This window comes from Zosterops lateralis, assembly GCF_965231275.1.
Source record: "Zosterops lateralis genome assembly, chromosome: 2".
NCBI lineage: Eukaryota > Metazoa > Chordata > Aves > Passeriformes > Zosteropidae > Zosterops > Zosterops lateralis.
Genome location: NC_139763.1, coordinates 20,177,235 through 20,198,889, shown reverse-complemented (window position 1 = coordinate 20,198,889; position 21,655 = coordinate 20,177,235). Strand labels below are relative to the sequence as shown.

The 21,655-nt window shown below is 38.8% G+C and overlaps 1 protein-coding gene across 4 annotated transcripts in view; it reads right to left on the bottom strand.

The window, feature by feature from the left end:
- ARHGAP6 (Rho GTPase activating protein 6) overlaps positions 1-21,655 on the bottom strand; it is a 310,610-nt gene that overhangs the window by 32,149 nt on the left and 256,806 nt on the right. For all 4 annotated transcript variants that reach the window (XM_083885135.1, XM_083885136.1, XM_083885137.1 and 1 more), the window contains exon 3: positions 8,162-8,233. In XM_083885135.1, coding sequence (XP_083741261.1) covers positions 8,162-8,233 — 72 coding nt within the window. The remainder of the gene's footprint in view (positions 1-8,161; positions 8,234-21,655) is intronic.

The following is a 21,655-nucleotide window of genomic DNA, read 5'->3' as shown; positions in this document are numbered from 1 at the left end:
TTCTCTTTTGCCACAATAATGTAAATAATTAAAGGCCAAAATTGCTCCTGGGATTTTAAGTCTGATTAGGTCTTTGATCACACTTCCAAATTATATCTGGATTTAGATTAAAGTAAGGCATTGAAAAGAAGAGGATATTTTAAGAATCTAGAATGAGGACACTACTAGTCTATCAGACTAAAGAAATAACAGCTTGTTGTTCTGATTTGGTAGAAACATTCCTGCTCTTTAGAAGCATGAAACGTTTGGTGGCCAGACAAAACTAAATCAGGAAGCACAGCCTCATATATCAAGTCACTCTGGAGGTGACCTATGAGTAGAATGACACCTAAAACCATCTGCATTTAATTTAGAACAAGAAAGGACATTATCACACAGATATCACAGATTGTGGGGATTGCCAGTTTCAGGAGCTCAGCTAGATCTTTCCCCCTTGTACTCAGCAAAGTGTATCCACACAATTATGACAGTATTAATGTTAAATTTTTCCACTCTTCTGAATTATCTTCCTAATGAATATTTAAGATGATAAATTGGAAATGCACATATGCAACATGTGTCCCCTTCTGGCTGTCTAACCAGGTGCTTTGTTGTACTCCCAGCACCCGTTTTTATTTGTCCTTCTACAACATTTCCTAAAAAAAACCCAACACAGTATATTTCTCTGGTTTGGATCAGAGCTGCTTGTGCTTCAGACTGGGAGAGGACAGCAGTATTTAGCTTATGTGATAAACAACAGCCTGCTGATGCCCTACATCAGCTGGGACAAGATCAGCAGGAGACGAGATCTCAGCACTGCTTCATTAAACAAGTTTCATGAAAATGACCCTCTCCTTGACTTCAGTGTGTGAAGCTTGGCATTTTGAGGTAGGTGTTGCCCCTCCTTGGAAACCCTTAGATGTGGGATTCCAGGTTTTTAGTTGCTCTTGCCCAACATGGGCCAGAGAAAGGACAATGAGCCTCTCTCTATGCCAGGCTGCTCTAATGTTGGCCTTCTCAGAGACCATGAACTGCTTCCTCGATTCCTCAGTGTCTGGCAGAGATGTGGAACTGGATGAAAACCAACTGGCTGAATTTCAGACTAAATACAGATGGTAGTGGTGCTGGCTGGCAGTAGCAATTATGTTAAAGAGTTGGCAAACCCAGTAATGTTTTGCTCATTTGTTGAAATTAAGAGAATCAGTTGCCCCCTCAGCAGACTGCCTACAGCCTCGAGTTCCCACCAAAATGTGTGTGCTTGTACCATGGGCTGTGGTGGCAAGGGAGCATGCTCTACCCACCACTCTGCAGAAGCACACAATCCCACCAACATCCTTGTTGGACAGGTAATGAGAGTGAATGTTCTTCCTTCGGACATTTCAGATTCATTAAAAAAGAAAAGCTGTACTCATGTGAAGTAATTAGCAAACCATGGATGGGAGAGAAAGGCACTAATTCAGGTCACAAGATGTGTAGGTTTGAGGCTCTGATCTCACAAGAAAGGTAAAAGGATCAACTGTTTTTTACAGCTGTAGGCTGGAGATCCCTTTGTCAGAGAGGTTTCTTTTGCATGAAGCAATGTACCTTAAAGCAGTGGGTCAAACCTTGGTCTGTTGTATACATACTGAGTGCCAAAGCTACTAAGTTAGTTATTCTTTGTAAACACAAGAAAAAATTGATCACTTATTCAATGAGGAGACTGGGCAGCTCAAAAAGATGTTTTATAAAAAGCATCATGTAAAAATGTGAAACAACCTGGCAGATTGGGCAATCAGCTTGGAAACAGACTCATATCCTTAGCCAGCACCACTTTTAATGCGCTCCAGTTTTCAGTGTTTACTGGCAAAGGAGATAATTTACTATTTTGGAGAAGTGAATAACTTCCCTTACCAGAAAGTCAATCTTGCAGCTGAGGCAAGTTTCTTAACAAAATTTTGATTGAAACCAATACGTTCCTAGGAAATCTTTCTTTGGTGATAAATCATCATTTTCTAATAAAAAGCAGCATGTCATGGAAAAATTCCTAGCCAGATCAAATAAGAGTTTCAGTGATCCCAAATCCTCCTTTTTGCTAATCAAATGATAATATTCAGGATGTTGACCCACATGGTTATAGCTTACTTGACCACATATCACCCTGTCCAAATACAGTTTAGAAGACTTCTCTGAAGTTTCAGCTGGTGAAAACTGCTTTCCATCCCACAGAACACAACAGCCTATTAAGAACCAGTGAAGTCTATATTCTAGATTCTAATGAGTCTTTCAATACTAATAAAGTGAAAAGTAACTAGTGTCCTCAGCATTCAGAGTTTCTTCTTAAGTACATCCTAAATGCTGGTTTTGGATTACTAAAATCCTGTGACCAAGATTTACTGAGGTACTTGCACCACATCTATTTAAACAACAGAAACAGATATCAGAGAATAACATGCTTTTTAAAGGATATTTAAATGGGGTCTTTAAGTCAAATTCCCCACCTAGGCAGACAGGGTAACTCTGTTTTGCTAACTGAAATCAATTATTTCAGATCTGTAGAGACAGTGATGGAAGCAGAAAACAAGGAAAACAGAAACCTCAGTCCATAATGGGAACTGCAAATCTCCCTTGATCTCAAGGTTCTTCAAACCTGCAGTGACTCCAGGAGATTTGAGATAAGACAATGCTCTCAGCGTCAGTTCTGTGGCTGAAAATTTCTTCTCCATCTACCTGGAGCTCACTGACCTTCAAGGAATGATATAAGGCCCTCCCAATTACTTAAGCTTTTTTTCTGGGAGTACGTTTGGGGTTTTTTTACAAAAAACTAAAGAGATTATTTGGTACTTTACTCGACTTTAGTATGAAATATAACACCATGTTGATTAAAAATCCCCCTTTTTATGCTTAGAAAGCACGAGAAATATATTCAAAGTTTTTTATAAATGCAGGGTAGGGCAGTGGGAAGGCTTAAAAAAAATCTGATAAACTACAATAAAAAAGAAACTTCATTTATTCAGCTCCTTCCTTAGGCTGTGCCAAGGGACATGGACACCACGATAGGCTGAATTACTGAGAACAAATGCAAACATTAATTAATACAAGTTAATTTACTGAGCATGAATAGGAATTAGACATAAAAGACATTTTCAAGAATTTTTGAACTAAAGAAAAATTGAACATTTGCTGGATTTGCACATGCCACACAGTTACCAGGAAGGCCTTTTCTCAGGAAGTCCTTCATACACAGCAGCTATGCTAAGGTCTCACAGATGAACCTGCCAAATATTTACATTCCATGCAGAAATGTCGGCAAAAGGGATGACTCTCAGTTACTCAAGCAATCACATAACAAGGGATTATTATTTCTGAGCAGGTCTCTTTGTTAACCTGTAGGATTTTCTGGAACCAAGGCAAAACAAACTTGATTTACTGATAGAATCCTCTAGGACAAGTAATTTCTGGGAGGCACATCTCTCAGGAATGCCTCTGTGTACTTTACACGTGGGCCTGCTTACACCGACACACATATCACTGGCAAGGGATGGCAAAAGACTCTGCTCCTGCTGCTGTAAAAATTAACACTGAGTTCAGAAGGGAACAATATCTAGCTGCCAGCATGCACAGCATCCTGAGAATGTCTTATTCCAAGCAGCATGGACATGTTACTGCTCCTTCAGCCCGAGTACTGTTTGTCTGCAGCCAAAGCCAATGTTTGGAGACACTTGCAGACAGTAGGATCGAGGGTCATGATGGCCATTAATAACAAGGAGGCCGGGTAAAGCAAAACCACTTGAATGATGGAAACTGAAAATATTGCTTAAATGTCTGGGTGGAGTGCTGTTCTCCTCTTTAGTCTGTTTACATCCAGCAAGTTTTGCTATATCCTGCTTTGGTGAATTACTCAGAGACATAATAGCAATTGAAAACACACTTCTTTTACAATTTCTCCCCTTTTAATGAGATGTTGACAGATATAAAAAAGGACAAAGAGATATGAAACTCATTTAAAGTGCATTAAATTCTACTGTAGTGTCTTTATTAGCCTTCAGAAGTCTGACAGGTTGCTGAAACTCTCACTTGACAGACATGTTGACTGATCCATCTAAATAAAATGTGAAGTTTAGACAGTAAAATCTCCACAGATTTGACTGAGTCCTAAAATACAAGTTATTAAGTCTCCTAGAAAAAATGAGTACTGTTCCTTTTGGCTATACCTTTTAAGTATAGATGCCTGGTGGGGTGGGTGGGGAAGAATAGTCTTGGGCACAAACTGGAGAGAGGTGGCACCTCTCCAGAGAGAGTAACCCCAGAAACCTGCACCATGGGGCAGTTCCGTGCATGCCAGTGCTAAAGGAGAGGGTTTGTCAGGCCAGGGCTGCAGTGAGGCCTCCATTGTGCAGCCCTGGTGACCAGCATGGTGGTCTTTGCTTTCCACCTCTGTGGCCTCCTGTGCCAGGCACATCCCTGTTAGCTTTGATTGCAACCCACACACATGATCACATGGTGCTGCATGATTTTCAGGATTAACCTTCGGGAGTCTGTCTTTACAAAAGAAGATTTTCAGGTAGCGGATGCTCTGGGCATGACCAACAACATGGTCCCCTCAGCTGTCACTTCTCTGGATATGTGGCAGCTCCCAGGCTGGAATAGAGAACACGTAACATGTTTAGAATTAATTACTCTCCCAACTGCAACTATGTATACAAAAGTGATGTTGAAGGGATGGAAATGAAATCTGCATTAAGGCAGCTGCATCTCCTCTGTATGAAGTGTCTGGTAATAGTTCCCCTGCTTCCCCTCCAACATCTTGGGGTCTGGTCTTGTTTTCTTCTCACAACAGTGCAGCTGGACTAGCTACTAGAAAAACCCACCACAAACCCCTCAAAATACACAGTAGGCAATCTTTCCAGGCATGAGGACTGGGGACCTGCCTGGGTGGGTATGTGCTCCCAGCTGTCTGTGTAGCACACCCATGTTCATCATGAGGAGTGCTTGTCTCGGACCAGCTGCCCAGAAATGGAAGATATTCTCTCTACAGAACAAAGCTGCTGTGAAAGGCATGTGGAGGGAGGTTAACTCTGACTTCAGGTTGACATGGAGGCCACTGTTCAGGGAAGGTGGTGGAGCTCAATTTTGATGTGAGCATAGCAAGTTCATCCTTATGGAGACCAGCAGCACAAGGCCTTACATTTTTCTTTCCAGGGGTAACTTGTCAGCTGGAAGCTGGGCAAGACTGTCTCCCCTAACTCTGGAGGCTGAAGGAGATGCTGTTGCTGCTGCTTCCCACAGGAAAACAGACACTTTTCAATCCCTGTGCCAGGCTGATGGCCCCCACAGCACAAACCAGCAATCCTGGTTGGTCATTCCCTTTGCTGTCATGCATTAAGAGTCTGCTCAGCGAGCACCTGAGTGGCAGATGACCTTTAATAACTCAGAAGGACAGAGAAAAGCACACCAGAACCAACTACGGCCAGAAAACCTGACAAGTAAGACGCCATATGCTGATATTTATGCTATTTTTGCCTAACATTTGCTGTTGGCAATTAGTAAGAGCAGATATGCCTTCTTTTAACTCTGCTAACACAACCTGTTCAGAATGTGATTCTTTCCAATTTCCTCGACCCTTACTGACTAACCAAAATTTTTCCTAAAGGAAGGAGAGAAATACACATTCTACTGCTTGAGAAGTGCTGGTGTATTTTTCTCTAAGAGGGTGCTCCTATAGTATTTTTTAAGTGGAGAGTGCATGTAAAACATCTCTGTAACTCAGAATAAGACAATGAGACACGAGAGAATAAGGATAAAAGCAGATGAGTATATGTATGAAACATCTGAATTTCAAATAATAATAAGGAGAAAGGAATTAAAATTAGGAGAATCAGCATAGTAATTTCTAAAAATGCTTGTTACAGTTAACCAGATAGTATCAGCAAGGCTGAAAAACGGGAAGTAGATAAATTTAAACAACGATGAGTAAGTACGAAGTGCTGACCTTTACTGTGGCAACTAGTGAGCCCTAAAAGGCAAAGTGCACTCAGAAAGCCTTTCAGAATAAAAATCATACCCCCAAACCTGCTAACTGAATGGAGTATAAATGCTACCATGCAAGGTAGACACACAAGAAAATCCCTAAACAGAAGTGTAATAGCAGAAAATAATATCTTGAAGTGCTTAACCAGTGCAGCTGTGTAATTAGAAACAAAGGTCAGATGAAATTAAACACGGCTGCAAGGAAATACAAAAGAATGCAAGGCAATATAAGAAAAAATATTGTTTGAAAGATCTTTGGCAACAGAGAATTCAGTGGAATAAAGACCAACTTTAGGTTAAGGATTTGTACCATCACCAAACAGACACTTCTTAAGGTGCTGCAACAAAGAGCGTTGGTGCAACTGAAAGTGCACTGAAACCGCAACTACAAAGATCTACCAAATTTGGGTGATACAGCAAAATTCTGGCTTTGGTGAATTATCAAAGCAATTTATCACTGTTAAAATCTGCTGAAGTAATGAAAAAATGAGAGGAAAAAAAAAGCCAAAATGTATTTTAACTCTCAAAAGAACTTCTAAAGAGAAACTTTCATCAGAAACGACCAAAGTCATGGTACCCCTAAGGGAAGAAATATGAAAGCTTTCAGTACACCAAAAATTTGTGAGAGACAAGACATTTTAAGAAGCGGGATGTGGTTAGCATTTTCTGATGCAGAAGAGCACCTCACAGGCCCTATGAAGACCAAAATCTGGCAAACACACTGAAAAGCAGGGCAGGTTTTGCACAGAACTATGTTGTTTTGCACTCTTATCTGCACAAATTACTACAGAAAAAACCATAGCAATGCAATGACTGACTAACTACCATGTAACTAAATGTAATCCATCAATACGACAGTGCAAAAAAGATTTTTCCCCCCAAGGTGGCTATAAAATCATTAAATCTCTTCCTTAATGACTCCTCCTGCATGTGCCTCAGTCACATATCAAGTAATTCTTGTAACAAATGAAAAGTTTGGCAATTGCAATGTAATAATACAGGAAGCTACTGGATATATCAAACCAATGTCTCAGGGGACATTCAGTTTTAGAAAGATTAATACAAATATTTTCCATAACCAATTTTAAATCAAGAAAATAATAATCATGTATTATAAGTCATCAAACAAATATAAATTAAAAGAAAAATATTTTCTTCTTGGCAGCTATCTAAACTAACTTGGGAATGAGGATGTTAATTTTTTCAGTGGAATTTCAAAGTTCCATTCTTCTGCTAAACTAGACTAAAACTGAGGACATTAGAGGAACCAGGTCAATTCTTCTGTCACAAATTCCTGCATTTGTGTGCATGTTTGTGAAACTGGGATATCGATACTGAGTTTTACAACCATTTTTCCAGAACCTCTTTTCCAGAAATGGACACAAAATTAGATGCACAATTACCTACATGCAATTTCACAGAGACTTTCCAGTGTCTCAGTATTTAGACTTAGTTCAAATGGCTCTGAATTACAGGTCAACTTCAGGTCTTGGATTAGGACTCAGCCCATAAAGCTGATTAGTGTCCAAACAAAAGAGTACAACCATATCTCTAAATCCATGTCATGTGGAGTTTGTTAAAATCCAACTGATCAGTAGCACTGAAGCATTTATATTTTTTAAACAATGGCTACTTTCCTAAGGTTAAAGAAAGAAAAGCACACCAACTGACTTGCTTAGGGAGTGCTGGGCTTATGTGCTTTGTAAATTCAGAGTACAAATCTAGGTAAAGAACTGGATCATGTTATACAGACCACATTCTGCAGTAGATGGTGAAAATGGGAGAAAGAACTTTGGAGAAAAGATGCAGTCCTTTAAGTCTTCCTTTATTCCTCAGGGAAAAAAAAAACCCCCCCAAAAAAAACAAACAAACAAACAAAACAAAAAAAAAAAAAACCCAAAAAAAAAAAAAAAAAAAAACAACCCCAAAAAAAACCCCCCCAAAAAAAAACCCCAAACAAAAAAACCCAAACAACAAACCACCAAAACCTTTCAGTTGAAGAGATATGAGTTATACTAAAGTCAAAGAGAAAAAATAAAACATATTTTTAAGCTTGAAAATAAACACCTAGACAGTGTATCAGTTCAACAATATCCTACTTCAAAAAGTATGTATCAGACTAAAGAACTCTCATATGCAAAACTCAGACCTGATCTCTAAATATGTACTCATTTACCTTTGTCTCTGTTCTTCTCCTTTCCTAAAGAGTCCAGTTTCTTTCTTAATGATTTCTTCCTCTTTTGTCCATCTGTAAGAGGAAAAAAAAAAAAAAAGAAAACAAAAAAAGGAAGTAAGTGAAGAGAAGTAACCCTGAACAAACTGCTGTACCAGCTGTAGGAACATGGAGTGAGATGGTCACAGCACTGGGGATCAGGAAGGGAGTGAGGCACACTTCACAAAAGCTGGAGACTGTGACAGTCCTCTGGCCCAAAGGAGTGTGGCTTTGCTCACCCAAACACTGAGGCTGTACTGGGGAGCACAAATGTATCTCCTGCATGCTGCTGGGCACATTTACACGTGTGCTCACTGAAGAGTTAACAACAGAGGGGTTTTGCTGGATGCTCTTGATAGCAATGCACCATAAACCTCAAAGGTACTGGATAGCCTCCATCCATGGTCACAAGACTGTCATTCAGGTGTGGAACTAAAGGTAGTATTTGGAAAGGGAGGATTACTGACATCCAGGATAACGTTCTGCATACCAGCCATACCAATTGGTTGATAGCTGACCACCTTCACATGACCCATCTGATCTGAACTCACACTGGGAGTTGGCAGTTGGGTACAGCGTGTCCAGATTGGTTCAGATGGATTAGAGCCTCAGAAATTTTTTTCTGACAACCAATATATTGTCCAAGTTTTCAATAAGGTATTAAGAATGAAAGGTTTTAAGAAATATCAGAGGCAGGTTGGTTCTTGAAACAATGATATCAAAAGGCTGGCTATCATTATTTCCTTCAGCAGCATCTTTTATAATGAAAAGTCAACAAAACAGAATTTTATTTATTAGGTCTCAACAAATACCAGGGATTAACTCAGGGGCCTGCTTTAACTTGTACCTTTGGAATTTTTTAAGTTCCAAAGCAATATAAAGGGTCTACCACAGAGACTGCTATGCTAACAGAGACACTGCTCTAGACAAAGTTTAATGAACATGTACCTTTTCCCTTACTGGTTTTGTAATATGGCAAAAACTCAAAAATGAGCACATCATATCCATTTCACTTTTAGGGCAAGAAAGTCACCAAGTAATCTGTCTCAACACATTTTTCTAGTTTTGTAAGCCAGCGTCTTAAGTGTCTTTTATAGCAAGGAACATACCACAAAGGAGTGAAGTGGGTCTTTGTTAATGAACTCTCATCTTTGCAGTTAGGGGACACAAGAGAATGCAAGCTATTTCTTCAGACTCTTCCCTCAAATCCTACTGAAAACCAAGTCCAGAACATTACCCAATAGACTGCTAAACAAACTGACTTTTTTATAGCAAATTAATATCCTTTTAAATTAAAAGTAACATTTCTTTTTACTTTTTGTAATGGTGGTTGGACCAACTCCACTTGCACACTTGTGCTCTGCAGTTATTTCCAGGATACCACAGAATCACAGAATTGTTAGGGTTGGATGGGACCTCTAGTCCCTTCTTAGGAGATCATCTAGCCCAATCACCCGCCAGGCAGGGTCACCTGGAGAAGGTGACACTGGAATTTGTCCAGGTGGGTTTGGAATGTCTCCAGTGAGGGAGACTCCACAACCTCCCTGGGCAACCTGTTGCAATGCTCTGACTTTCTTCAACATAAAGGAGTTCTTTGTCATGTTGAGATGAAAATTCTTGTATTCTAGTTTATGGCCATTGTTCCTTGTCCTGCTGCTGGGCACCACTGCAAATAGTCTGCACGGTCCCCCTGGCACCCATCTTTGGGATATTTATATGGACTGATGAGATCTCTCAGTCTTCTCAAGCCTCAAGAGACCCAGCTCTCTTAGTCTCTCCTCAAAAGAGAGTTGCTTCAGATCCCTCATCATCTTTACAGGCATCTGCTGGACCCTCACCAGTAGCTGATCTCTCTTGTACTGAGGAACCCACAACTGGACACGGCACTCTGGATGTGGCCTCACTGAGGGTGAGAAGATGGGCAGGATCACCTCCCTCGATCTGCTGGAAAAGCTCTTCCTGATGCACTGCAGGACACCAGCAGCCCTCCTGGATGGAAGGGTTCCCAGCACTCACAACTCGAATATTCAGTTTCTGTCTTGAGGTACAACTGCTGTGTGCTGGTTATACTAATCCCCTTTTCCCACACCTGCTCCAGTGAGAATTCATCTCACTGGAGATTCATCTCATAAGGCTGACTAGATAGATAAGAGTTCAGCAATATAATGGTGGTAATTCATTGCCTGATACGGTCTATGATTAGGTTTTCCCTTTTTCTTAGCCACATGACAAGGCTATAACTCAAAGTCATATTCTGATTGATGAAAAGCTCAGACTTTTCACACCTTCTGACATTTCCTGTTGCTAAGATTGAGTTTTAAAGAGAAATTCTTTCACCTCTTGGCAATATGAATAGCTGGTAGCCTGCTTACATACACTTGACAGTACAGCTTGTTTTTATAAGGTTCCCTGCTACCATTGTGTTCTGGCTTTTCATCTATAAAATAACTTTCCAATTATTTTCCATGTTATAAATTCAGATTACGGCTTCACAGATTCTTTTGATAGATGATAGATAGATATTTCTTTGGAGTCACAGAGCCTTATTCTCCAAAACCCCATTTACTGACATTCTGACATCCCACTGAAGTCTACTGAGACATAAAAAATGAGAGAAAAAAAATCAAAATTTGATGTAAAATGCAGTGTTTTGCTATGACCATTCACATTTACAGTTTACCCCATGTTAAGAGAAAAACATTTGCATATGAAAATAAGGCTGAGAAGAATCTCAGTAAAAAGCTAAAGCTCAGAAGATCTGAAGAAGCCAAGAAGTCTGAGGTCAGTTCAAGTTCTCCCCCTCCCCAGCAAAAGACACACTAGTCTATACACTGTACATATAAATGTTTTCAAATTACTGTTAATACAGGGCACATCAAGCATGAACACTGCTGAAATATTCATGTGTTTAAAGACTCATGCCCCTCCAGCAGTTTTACATATTAAGTGAACCCAATTCACAATAATGCTGCTTACTATTTATTAGCTGCAATGTGATCTTGAGAATATAATTAATATCTAAAACATTCTTGAGAAATAGGCAAAGCATTGTTGCCCACACTGAACACCTACTGTATGCTTTTTAATTAATTAGCAAATACTTATGCAAGATAGTATTGTATCAGTCTGAAGTACTACTAGGTAGGGATGGATTGCTATTTTTAATTTCCACTTTGGAGAAGTTTAAACCATGTAGCAATAAAAGATGTTGGGCTGTTATCCGGCCTTTTGTGTATATAATTGTCAATTTATGTCTTCTTTCTGTAGATCAACAATACATTGTTCCTTCAATAGATTCCACTTAAGAACATTTGCAAGACTACAGAAGCACTCAAATGACAACTGTCACAGTGAAGGAAGCTGCACTGTTTTTCCTTTGCTATCCCACTCTGCTTTTCCTGAAGGACACCTGTGCAGATCAGTTTGTTTTTCAGAAATGGACTTGATCTGTTCACTACTTACTAATTTATATGTTTGCTGCATTTTTCACTGCAATGCATACATCACTCCCTAGGCATCTATGTATTAAGGCTGGCACAATGAATATTTAAAAGACCAAGAGTCTAGAATCAAACTCCTGAGTGCACATTAAATTGCTACGTGACCTCTTTTTCCAAAGTGGTGAGCACTTCCAGGTTCAGTTAATGCCAAAAAGACTTTTCTATTCGAAAAATTAGGTCATCTCCTTAGGACTCTGCCAGTGAACCACATAGCCTACAGAATACAAAAGTATTTCTACTGATCTACTGACTTTTTGACAAGAATTGAACAATCTCACTTCTAAGATTATCAAAACTTAAATATTTCAGGTCAAAGTTGAAATTCACCTGCAGTGTCACCACTAACACCATTTTTTTAGCATTTATACTATCAAATCCCAGATTTTTTACAGACCACTTAAGGGCTTAGATTTCTCTCTAAGTGAGACCATGGTTCTACAAACTAGATAATAAGAAGCCATTTTCACACTGAGGATATATAAACTTCAGCTTTAACAGTTAAAACATGAAAAGAAAGAAAGAGAACTTTTAAAGTTTTTTTTTTAATTATTAATTAATTTATTTTAATTTTAATTTTTAATTTTTAATTTTAATTTAATTTAATTATTAATTAATTTAATTATGCACAAGACCACCTACCAACACCTGTGACTGAAAGAGAAGTGTAGGCTGAATCCTGTTACTATTGACTTCCAGTACTTCTTTATTCTATTTATATTTATGGAAATGAACAAGTCTGTTTGGTAGGCAGAAGTGTGGCTCAGCATAAGCTAAAGCACCACGAATTAGGTTTAGGGAATTAGCTCAGAATTATACAGTTAGTGGCACACAAAGTTAATACTCAGGAAATCTTGGGCAACAGTTTCAGATTATATCACTTAATAGTCAATATCCTGTGACACTCTAATCCAATATGCTTTTAATAACTAATAAATTATGCAGTAAAAAAGTACAACAGCATCCAAGCTGTGTACATAATTTCTGAGACACTATTACAGTATTAGGTTTCAGATAATGAAAAAAAATCCTCTCAAATATGCTTGAAGTGAATCTGTAACAAAAATAGGATTCTTCAGCACTTTCCTTATACATGGGCTGATGGATTATCTGTAAGAATGATACTCCTTTAATGTTACTTACATGTAAGCAAGGACACTTTTTCATTACTCAAAAACGTACTTCATAAATTCATATAAATCCTTTAATTTAACTCAGTGGGCTTTTTACATAAGAGATTATGTGCTGCTGACAGGGTTGTAGAACAAAGAGAACTTCCCATTTGTTGTCAAGTTTCTTTGCTTAAGAGAAATGAGTTTCTGGTCCATTTAAGGAAGAATGTTTGTCAAGTTCCCCAATTAAGGGTTATTTTCATATAATATGAAAAGAGGATCTATCTCAGTGATTATTATCAGACCCATAAATCAATTATCAAAACAGAAACAAATAAAAAGGAAGATTAATATTGTGAGATTTCTGAACTACTTCTTCATAGTAATTCTAATTCTATTCATGGCCATTTTTCTTAATAACCACTAGTAATTGGATCTAACAGAACTTAAAGAAAAAAAAGTTAAAATATATCTTTTCTAAGATTGTAATCAATTCTGTCTTGAAAATTACTGCCAATGGCAGCACAAAGCACAAAGTTAGACCTCTCTTGAGCACTCACTGGTTCACTTCACTCATTCAGAGAAAGTCATTTCCCAAGTGCCAGGCTCCCACAGCCAGCCTGTGTGCTAAATGTCAAGCTGCAGACTCTCTGGCCTGTGCCATACTGCAAGTAATTGAGAGTGCCAATCAGAAAACACTGCTAAATTCTGTTGACAGAGCACAATAATGGCAAGACTGCACTTCATTCATTGACAGTTGCACAGTGTTTGTGGTTGCAGCCACTTCTTTGGGTCACTATACAAAGCAAATTTACTTCTGAATACGCACTTGGGGCTGCTCTGCTGAAGAAGAGGGTGCTGGTTTTACTTAGCCATTTTTGTGACTATAAATGTCCATCTTGAAGTATTTCTTTCTAAAAACTTGTTGAAATGCCCTGTCCCCATGCAGTAACTTCCAAAGTACTGCCAGCTGCAACACAGATGAAAGATAAAAAAAATTCAACCAGAGAAACAGGATTTTGGTACATAAATCAATATGAAAAGGGGAAGGCTGAGTCTTCAGGTATTTCTTACCACTCTCATCCTTTGCCTCAGCCATACACACACAAGACCTCCATCAGTGATGCAGATTACTGTATTTATTCAGAAGCCTTAGAATATTGTCCCATTTTTCCTAATGGCCTATGTTCCACACTTTATTTCACTTTGACTTAAATCAGCATTTCTTTGTGCTTGTCAGCTGGCAGCTGATGGAAGAAGAGCCCTAATCATTCAAGAATATCCCACAGCTGCAGTCATGACCTTCCAGGTGACATCTGGCTCATAGATGCTCACCTCAGCCCATAGCACCAGGTTCAGGTTGCTCACCAAAGGCACCACACATGCAACAAAGGCAGCTTTCCTTTTACATGCTGCTTCCTCTGATGCAGCAAACAAGCTTCAGCATTCACCTCTGAGAAGTTCCTGAAGAATGGGCTTATGGCAGAGGAAACAGCATGAAAAGGGCAGACCTGAAGTCAGAGCCAGTTTTTCAGGAGAAGGGACATCCCTCCTGTTGGGCTGTGCAGAGGGACAGGGCTCTGTCTGCAGCCCTCTGGGCAGGGGCAGCAGCTGACCCAAAGCCTTCCCAGAGCAACAGTGACAAACCACAAGAGCTGTGGGGAAAGTCGACTGTGCAGGAAACAACGCTCTCAGCAACACACAGCACATACAATACAACCACTTGAGAAAACCCACAATCATCAGACAAAAGTGTGCTTTTAATTCACCTCTTCCACATCCCAGCAGACTCTTCAGTGACCTGCGGTTACTGCATCTTCCTCAGACCCAGGCTTCAGTCCCTCTGGGCTAAGGCATTGCTCATTGTCAAAATGAAACACAGACAAATTATAAAGTCCAGCCACGTAGGTTGAAGTGATTCAGCTGCTGGAAGTTTAAAAGCTGCACTATACGCAATTTCTTTACTGTTGAAGAGTAAGAATTTGGTCATACTCATAGATAAATTAAATTATTTATCTAGGAAGTATTCATAAGTTTCTGTGGAACTCATCTAAGAATGCAAAACTGATGGAAATCTCACCTACTACAAAAGAAAGCTGCATCCTTACAGGAACTACAGTTTTTTAAAATAAAATAACAGTTCACAATAACCTCATGTGGTTCTGCTACATATCTTAAAAAAACCCAAACAACCAACCCTACATAATTTGCTTGCCAGGTACAAATAGAGTTTTTTGTACACATCTGTTGATACTGCACAGCTATTCTGAAGGCAAAAGTGATACACCAATTTATACTAGCTGAGTGTATTGCCAGTAGGCTGCCCTGTCTTTTAGGAAAACAAATCTGAAAAAAGTAGTTCCAAACTAGACTCAAATCTAGAAAAATGCACTATTTCTATTGAAATCTATTTGCAAGGTCTGTTTCTATCAGAGAGAGCCATGACTCAACTTACTGAACAAAAAATGCTATTGGAAAATATAGACTATAACTGCAGTGAGATAGGTATGAACTCTCCTTCACCCAACAAACCCCCAACAAACAAACAAACCAAAACGAACAAACAAACAAAAAAACAAAAAGAACAAAAACCCAAGACCAGCACCACCAACAACAAAACAACAACTTACTTTGGTCACTGCTCTAATTCAGATAGCAAATGCTACTCAACTCCTGTGGCAAGAGGAATCATAAGAAAACACGACATTTCCACTCCATTTGCCTACGTTTTCCCTGGTGCATTTCAGGACTTAGTAAGTACCCAAGTATATATGTTTTAAAGAAGTAACTACTTTTGTATTTTCAAATATGTTCTTCCATGATTCTCCGTCATGAAGAGACTTACATTAACTGGTGGGCAAATGCAGGTGACACTTATTCTAGGGGTAAGAGCCAAACCTAAGTTGATAGGGAATATGGGATTTGAGCTCTGGAGTGGGGCCAGGGCTCCTGAAGCCACAGGCAGAGGGAGGGCGATGTCACAGCCCACCCATGCAAGGAGAAGAGCTCGGAAGGAGCAGCTTCCCAGGCCTGCCCAGGCCACTGCACTCCTGCTGTGCAGGAAGCTGCAGGTCTTACAGATGAGCACAGCACAGCTGCATCAAAAGAAACACTTCAGCAAGTACAAAGTGGATGCCTGCCTTGTTTGTGCAAGCTGTGTATAAATATCCTTAATATAAGGGAATTTTTAATAGTTGCAGAATTTTTTGAACCACCACAACAAACTGAAGAATAAAGTTTCCTATCTTTCCTCTTAATTTTAAGGCATTCTTTAATCTTTTTGCATTGGACTATTGACTAGAAATAACTGTGCTGGAGAAGTCAGGAAAAAACCCTCTTTAGTTATTTTGCCATTACTGTAATGAAAACATATATAGTTTTTTTGCATTTGGATTTTTTTAACTAATAATGCATTTAAGATGGCTGCATTACACGAGCTCTGAGGAACAAGATATTCAGTAAGTTTTAGAATCCAAGCACTGGACCTAAGGAAAAAACTCATTTTGACACAAAAATAAACAGTTGCTCAAGTACTTTTATATGCCAGAATGAGGAAAATTGCTGCTGCCATACATAGAAGGGATGATGGAAGTAACTCAAAAAACCCATGCAAAGCTACCTGGCAGCCTTTAGAGGATTATGATGGAAAGGTCAAATGCTCTTTTACATAGCTGTTAGTGGAAAGCAGCAAAAAGCAGACAAATTTCTGGAAAAGGAAAACATGCACAATGCCAGGTCTGACTTCCCTGTCATAAACACACTCAGATTTTCAACTCTTACAGAGCTGTGCTTGCTTCAGCACCTACATTAGCACAGGATTTCCCGTGTCATAAGAAATCCCAAGTCATAGTAATCTAAGAAAATAATATTAAAATCCCACCTCCCACCAAAACCCTTTAAAAAAAGCTAGAGAGGGTGGTCCAGGTCTTTTGATGGAACACATGCCTTGTGTCAATAATGGAAGTAAAGAATGTGTCTAGGCATAGTGAAATTACAGGGAACCACTCCTGGGCTTCAGGGTGTGTTCGTTACATTGACACTGATGACAGGATTCATGAAACAGCAATGTCAACTAGCAGGTGCAAGACAAAATATAGACACGACTTTTTCACATTATAGCAGCATCCACAGTGTGACAGGAGTTTCCCTAATCGCCAAAGATAGGAACGTTCCTGACTTAAATAGCCTGTGATAATCAGGGGCCTTGCTGCTGCCCTTCTCTCTAAGGGGAAAACACTCAGAAACCGTGATGATGGGCAGAGGTCTGAAAGCTTTGAGAAAGGCTGAACAACACCCCCTTCTTGGGGTGTTTTCATAACTCAGAAAATCTGTCAACTCTAAAACAGGTTAAAAAAAAAGTCAAAAATTATCCAAAAATTAATAAATGAAAACAACTATAGTCAATGAAAGTATTTTTAGCTGTACTGAAAAAAATTCAAAACACCAAATGAAAACCAAACAGGAGACTTGATGCTATAGTTTGAGATTAAAAAATACAAATAAGAGCTCTAAAAGTGCTTTCAGTTCACTGGGGAAGCAAGGCGGGGGTGGGGGGCAGGGGAAGAAATTGACTGTCTCCTGGCTTCAACTACCTAAATAAAAAGTAATTTTATAATGTGGAGGGGAGAGAGTAGTCTGATTCTATTGCCAGTCAAAATGACTCTTGATTTGCTAAGGAGAGTTACCTTCAATCTGTACACTACAGGGGCAGAACAGATACAATCACCAGCATGTCGCTGGCCTTGGATTCATTGTTATCAATAAACTCGCTCGCACACCTGTACCAGCAGGTGAAATAGCAACCAAGTTTCTTTGTATCTCGGTCAGATCTTTCCCTCACATTGCTCCCAGCGTGAGCATGAGTTCAGCTCTTCAGAGGAAGAGAAAATGGCTCTAACCCTCTGGAATTTAGGAGACCGGCCAGTGTCACAGTGTCATGGTTCAGGGCACTCAGGTCTCCACTGTCTTCTGAGCTATGTTGCTTTGTTGCTATGACTCCTTTGTGTAAGTCTGTCCTTAGACTCTTACCTTAAAGAAGAAGCCATGCAAGAAAATAAAACAGCTTTCATAACTTACTCTCTCTAGGACTAATTAAAGTAGTCCACAGTAATCCTGCTCAGAGCTGTGATGAAGAAATTAAATGAGAGAGGAGCTCTCGGTGCGTGGAAGTGAAATCACGGTGCAGCAGGTCTCTCACTGGACAGTTTGGTGGCTCAAATAACCGAGCTGTTATCCCTCTGAAAAATGACCAACGGATCTTACTTCTAATAATGTCTCTTTGTAGTAATTACCTGTCCTTTGTATCATCAATCATAACAGAAACAGGTGTTGAAAATGTAAACCACACAGAAAAAAGACACAAGGAGCTCTGCAGAGAACACTTGTGTTGACTTCCTGCACAGAAATAGAGTCACATGGACATCTGTCTAATCTATCCTTAAAAACCTTCAGCAGGAGATTACATCTCCACTAAATCTCAAGGCAGCCTTTCAGTGTAAAAGCCTAATACAAAGATATATATAGTACCACAGCTCTGATAAAATATATCTATCTGGAGTCACTTTATCTCTCCTAATCAGTATCTAGAGACATTATGCTTCCAGCACCAGCCACATCTCCACTTAAAGCATGCCTGTGGAAAAACTAGAGAAAATTTTTCTACTTAAGGCAAGAAAAAAATCATCAGGAATACTTCCCTCCATTCCATCAGGAACGTACTTCTGAAAGGAGCAACATACACAAGATAATAGCAGTAAGTCTGATTTTCAACTGAAAATTTTGAAGAAGTATACTGGAAGAATACATGTTATACTGGTGTTCCATGTTGGCAAAGCTCTGCCAAAGTCAAGCAGAATATGAAAACTACTAGGCTGCAATGTCAGTATTCTTAATAAAAGTTTGAAAGCTTTTTTCTCAGAATATATTTATTGGTATTTATTCTTTGGCTTTGAAGCACAATGAAGCACAAATTCTTAAGTCACTGTAGAATCACCAGACATATACGTTGATTATGGGCAAATACAGGAGAGCCTAGATGGGCATTCAGAATCAAAGGGTAAGTACTACATGAAGTGTTACAGACAAATCTGGCAAAACACAACCAAGAGTATCTCTGTTATGCTAGTGTTCTCTCAAATATTTAGGAAAAAAACCCCATATACGCCTAATTTTGCAAAGCTGTTTTAGAGCCTCTGTACGTGTATTTTGCCTCCCAACACTGATTCTCTCTACCACGTGTCTCCACTTTTGAATATGGCCAATGCTCACGATCAGTGTTTTCAAACATTGAAAAGCAATGAGCTTTCAAACATCGAAAAACAAAGCCAAGATTTTACTGTATGACACTAATACAGACAAAATAAAAATATATTTATATGTACTTCAAGTCAACAGTTATTTCAAGTGTACTCCTAAAGAAACTAGATCAGATAGAATTATTTTTTTGTCTCTGAAGTAATTTTTAAATTATATGGGACAAAACATCAAATATATATTGTACATATAACATCAAATATATGTTGCAGCAGTCTCTGGATCTGACTTTTCAAAAGCAGTACCCTAAATCTACAACAGACAGCATCTAAATAAGCAACTGCCCTAGTAATAAAAAACTCTGGTCATGATTCCATCTTCTCTAAGTTTTTATGATATTTGTATACGGAAATGTGGATTGTAATATTTCCTTATTTATCTTATGAATTTAAGCAAGATCTCTTTCCTTCACTGTGAAAGGAACTGAAAGATTTCTGCCTGTCAGCGCTCCTGCCCAATGAGTTCCACAGCTAAGTATTCCTTCAATGCCCATCCTCATTCCTTTCCTCTCTCTCCACAAGATACACCTACACAACTGGCAGGTTCTCTAAAGTTACACAAATCTTTATTTTAAATGTGCTAAGGTATAAACTTGTTTTGTCAGATTTACATTATCAGTGCCATTGATTTCCCCATGAAGCCTACAGCATTTTCTAACTTTATTATGTGTTCATACAGCACAATGAAAATGCACACTGCTTCTCAATCAAAGCTCCTAGCTATTTACAAAACACTATTTAGTAAAAAGATAAGCTTTTTTTTTGTTTCTAGTGAAGTTTGTAATGAGTAAAACCTTTTGCTTTTAAATCTATTAGCTTGCCTCTAACTGACAAAATAGCTAAGTTGAACAAAGCTTTCCTGATGTAAACAGACATGTAAAACCTGCTTTGTAATACAAGAAAATCTCAGAAATAAATTTGCTGAGCACAGCAAAGTCTTTTATAAAAAAAACCTGCCTCACAGCAAAAATTAAAAAAAGGAACATCTCTCTAAAAACTTTCTTAAGCTTTGAAGATAATAAATTATTTCCCCTGTTGCAATGTTAGAAAAATTATATTCTTGCAAGCTTGACGTATTTCCATTTTGTTCTTTTCTCAACAGTGACAAAAAAGTGAATTTGAAAGAAAAAATCCCAACAAAAAATTTCTGCAAATTTACTTACTGGGAGAAAGAAAAAATGGAAAAGTTTTTTTCTTGTTTTCTAATCTCTCTGCCTGGAAAAAACTCCTGTCACCTTCACTTTGATAAATGCCTGTGTAGCATAGTTCAAGCCTGTGTCTCACAACCTCTACCCTGCAGCAGCAGGGACTTCTCCTAGCTTAAAACATTAATTCAATTTTATTTCCTTTTTTTGGTTTTTTTCCCCAGACTGAGAGATATTTGGTTTTGTTTTCTTAGAAGGAAAAAAAGAATCCTTGGAAAATACCTTTTTCCATTAAATATTTGAATTGGAGGGCACAGGTGAGAACTTTCAGTCTGAAAATCAGCAAGTTAAACAGTTCTTATCTTTGACCAGTCTGTCTGATACAGTATATCCAAGATTTACTAATGTAGCATAAAGAAGGAGAATTTATCTCAGACTCACTTGTTTTAAATCTAATCTTCATGAACTCTACTACATTGAAAGAAAATCCAGGGACTCATAAGCCCATGCCAGAGACAGTATTTATTTGAGAAGAATTAGCAGAGTCTGGCATTAAGAGGGGTGGAAATAAGCCTCTTCACTTAGAAGATAGACTGACGCCAGTTCAAAAGCACCCAGTCCCTAAGCCTGTAACTCCACAATGTATCTGCTACAGTTTACTTAGATGTTTTCCACTGCCACAACAGCTATGAAGTATATAACATGGTCAGTGATTAAAAACAAAGAGCAGTTTGGAGCTCTCACAAAAATGCAAGCCCAGATAAAAATCATAGTTGCTCTCAGTGTTAAGGAAAATGAATAATGAAATACAATGGCAAGTAATGGAAGCAAAAAACAGATTGAAATAAGTACGCCCTGCCAAAATAAACAAGAAGGAGAGAATTGTGTAACTCTTAATTCCCATTTCTATTCAGAGCTTAACTGGAATGTACTGGGGGCAAAGTACCCAAATGAATGGTAAAAATTCAGGAAGCCCAGCCATGTTTTCTTACATTTCAGAGACAGGGTTGTCTCAGCTCACAGTCTGTAATCACATGCTTATCCAGCCCTGCTTCTTCAAATTCACCTTAATAAAACAAGTTGTACAGGAAACCAATAGTCACTTCATATGAGCAGATGCATGGCGTCACATGTCACAAAGCTTGCATGCAAAAACATACACCAGCACAGATCATGGAGGCCAACTGCCATCCCAACACCATCCCAATCACCACTAAACCACATAGAACCCCAAATGCTCTCCCCATTTATTGTCTCTTTCCACAAATCCTCCAGCCCCACTGCAAAGCTGAGAAGACAACATCCTGTTGGGAACTGGCAAGAACACAAACAGTCATTCTCTCTTCTTGAATAAAGAGAAGACCCAAATGTGACCCCTGAGTCTCAAATCCTA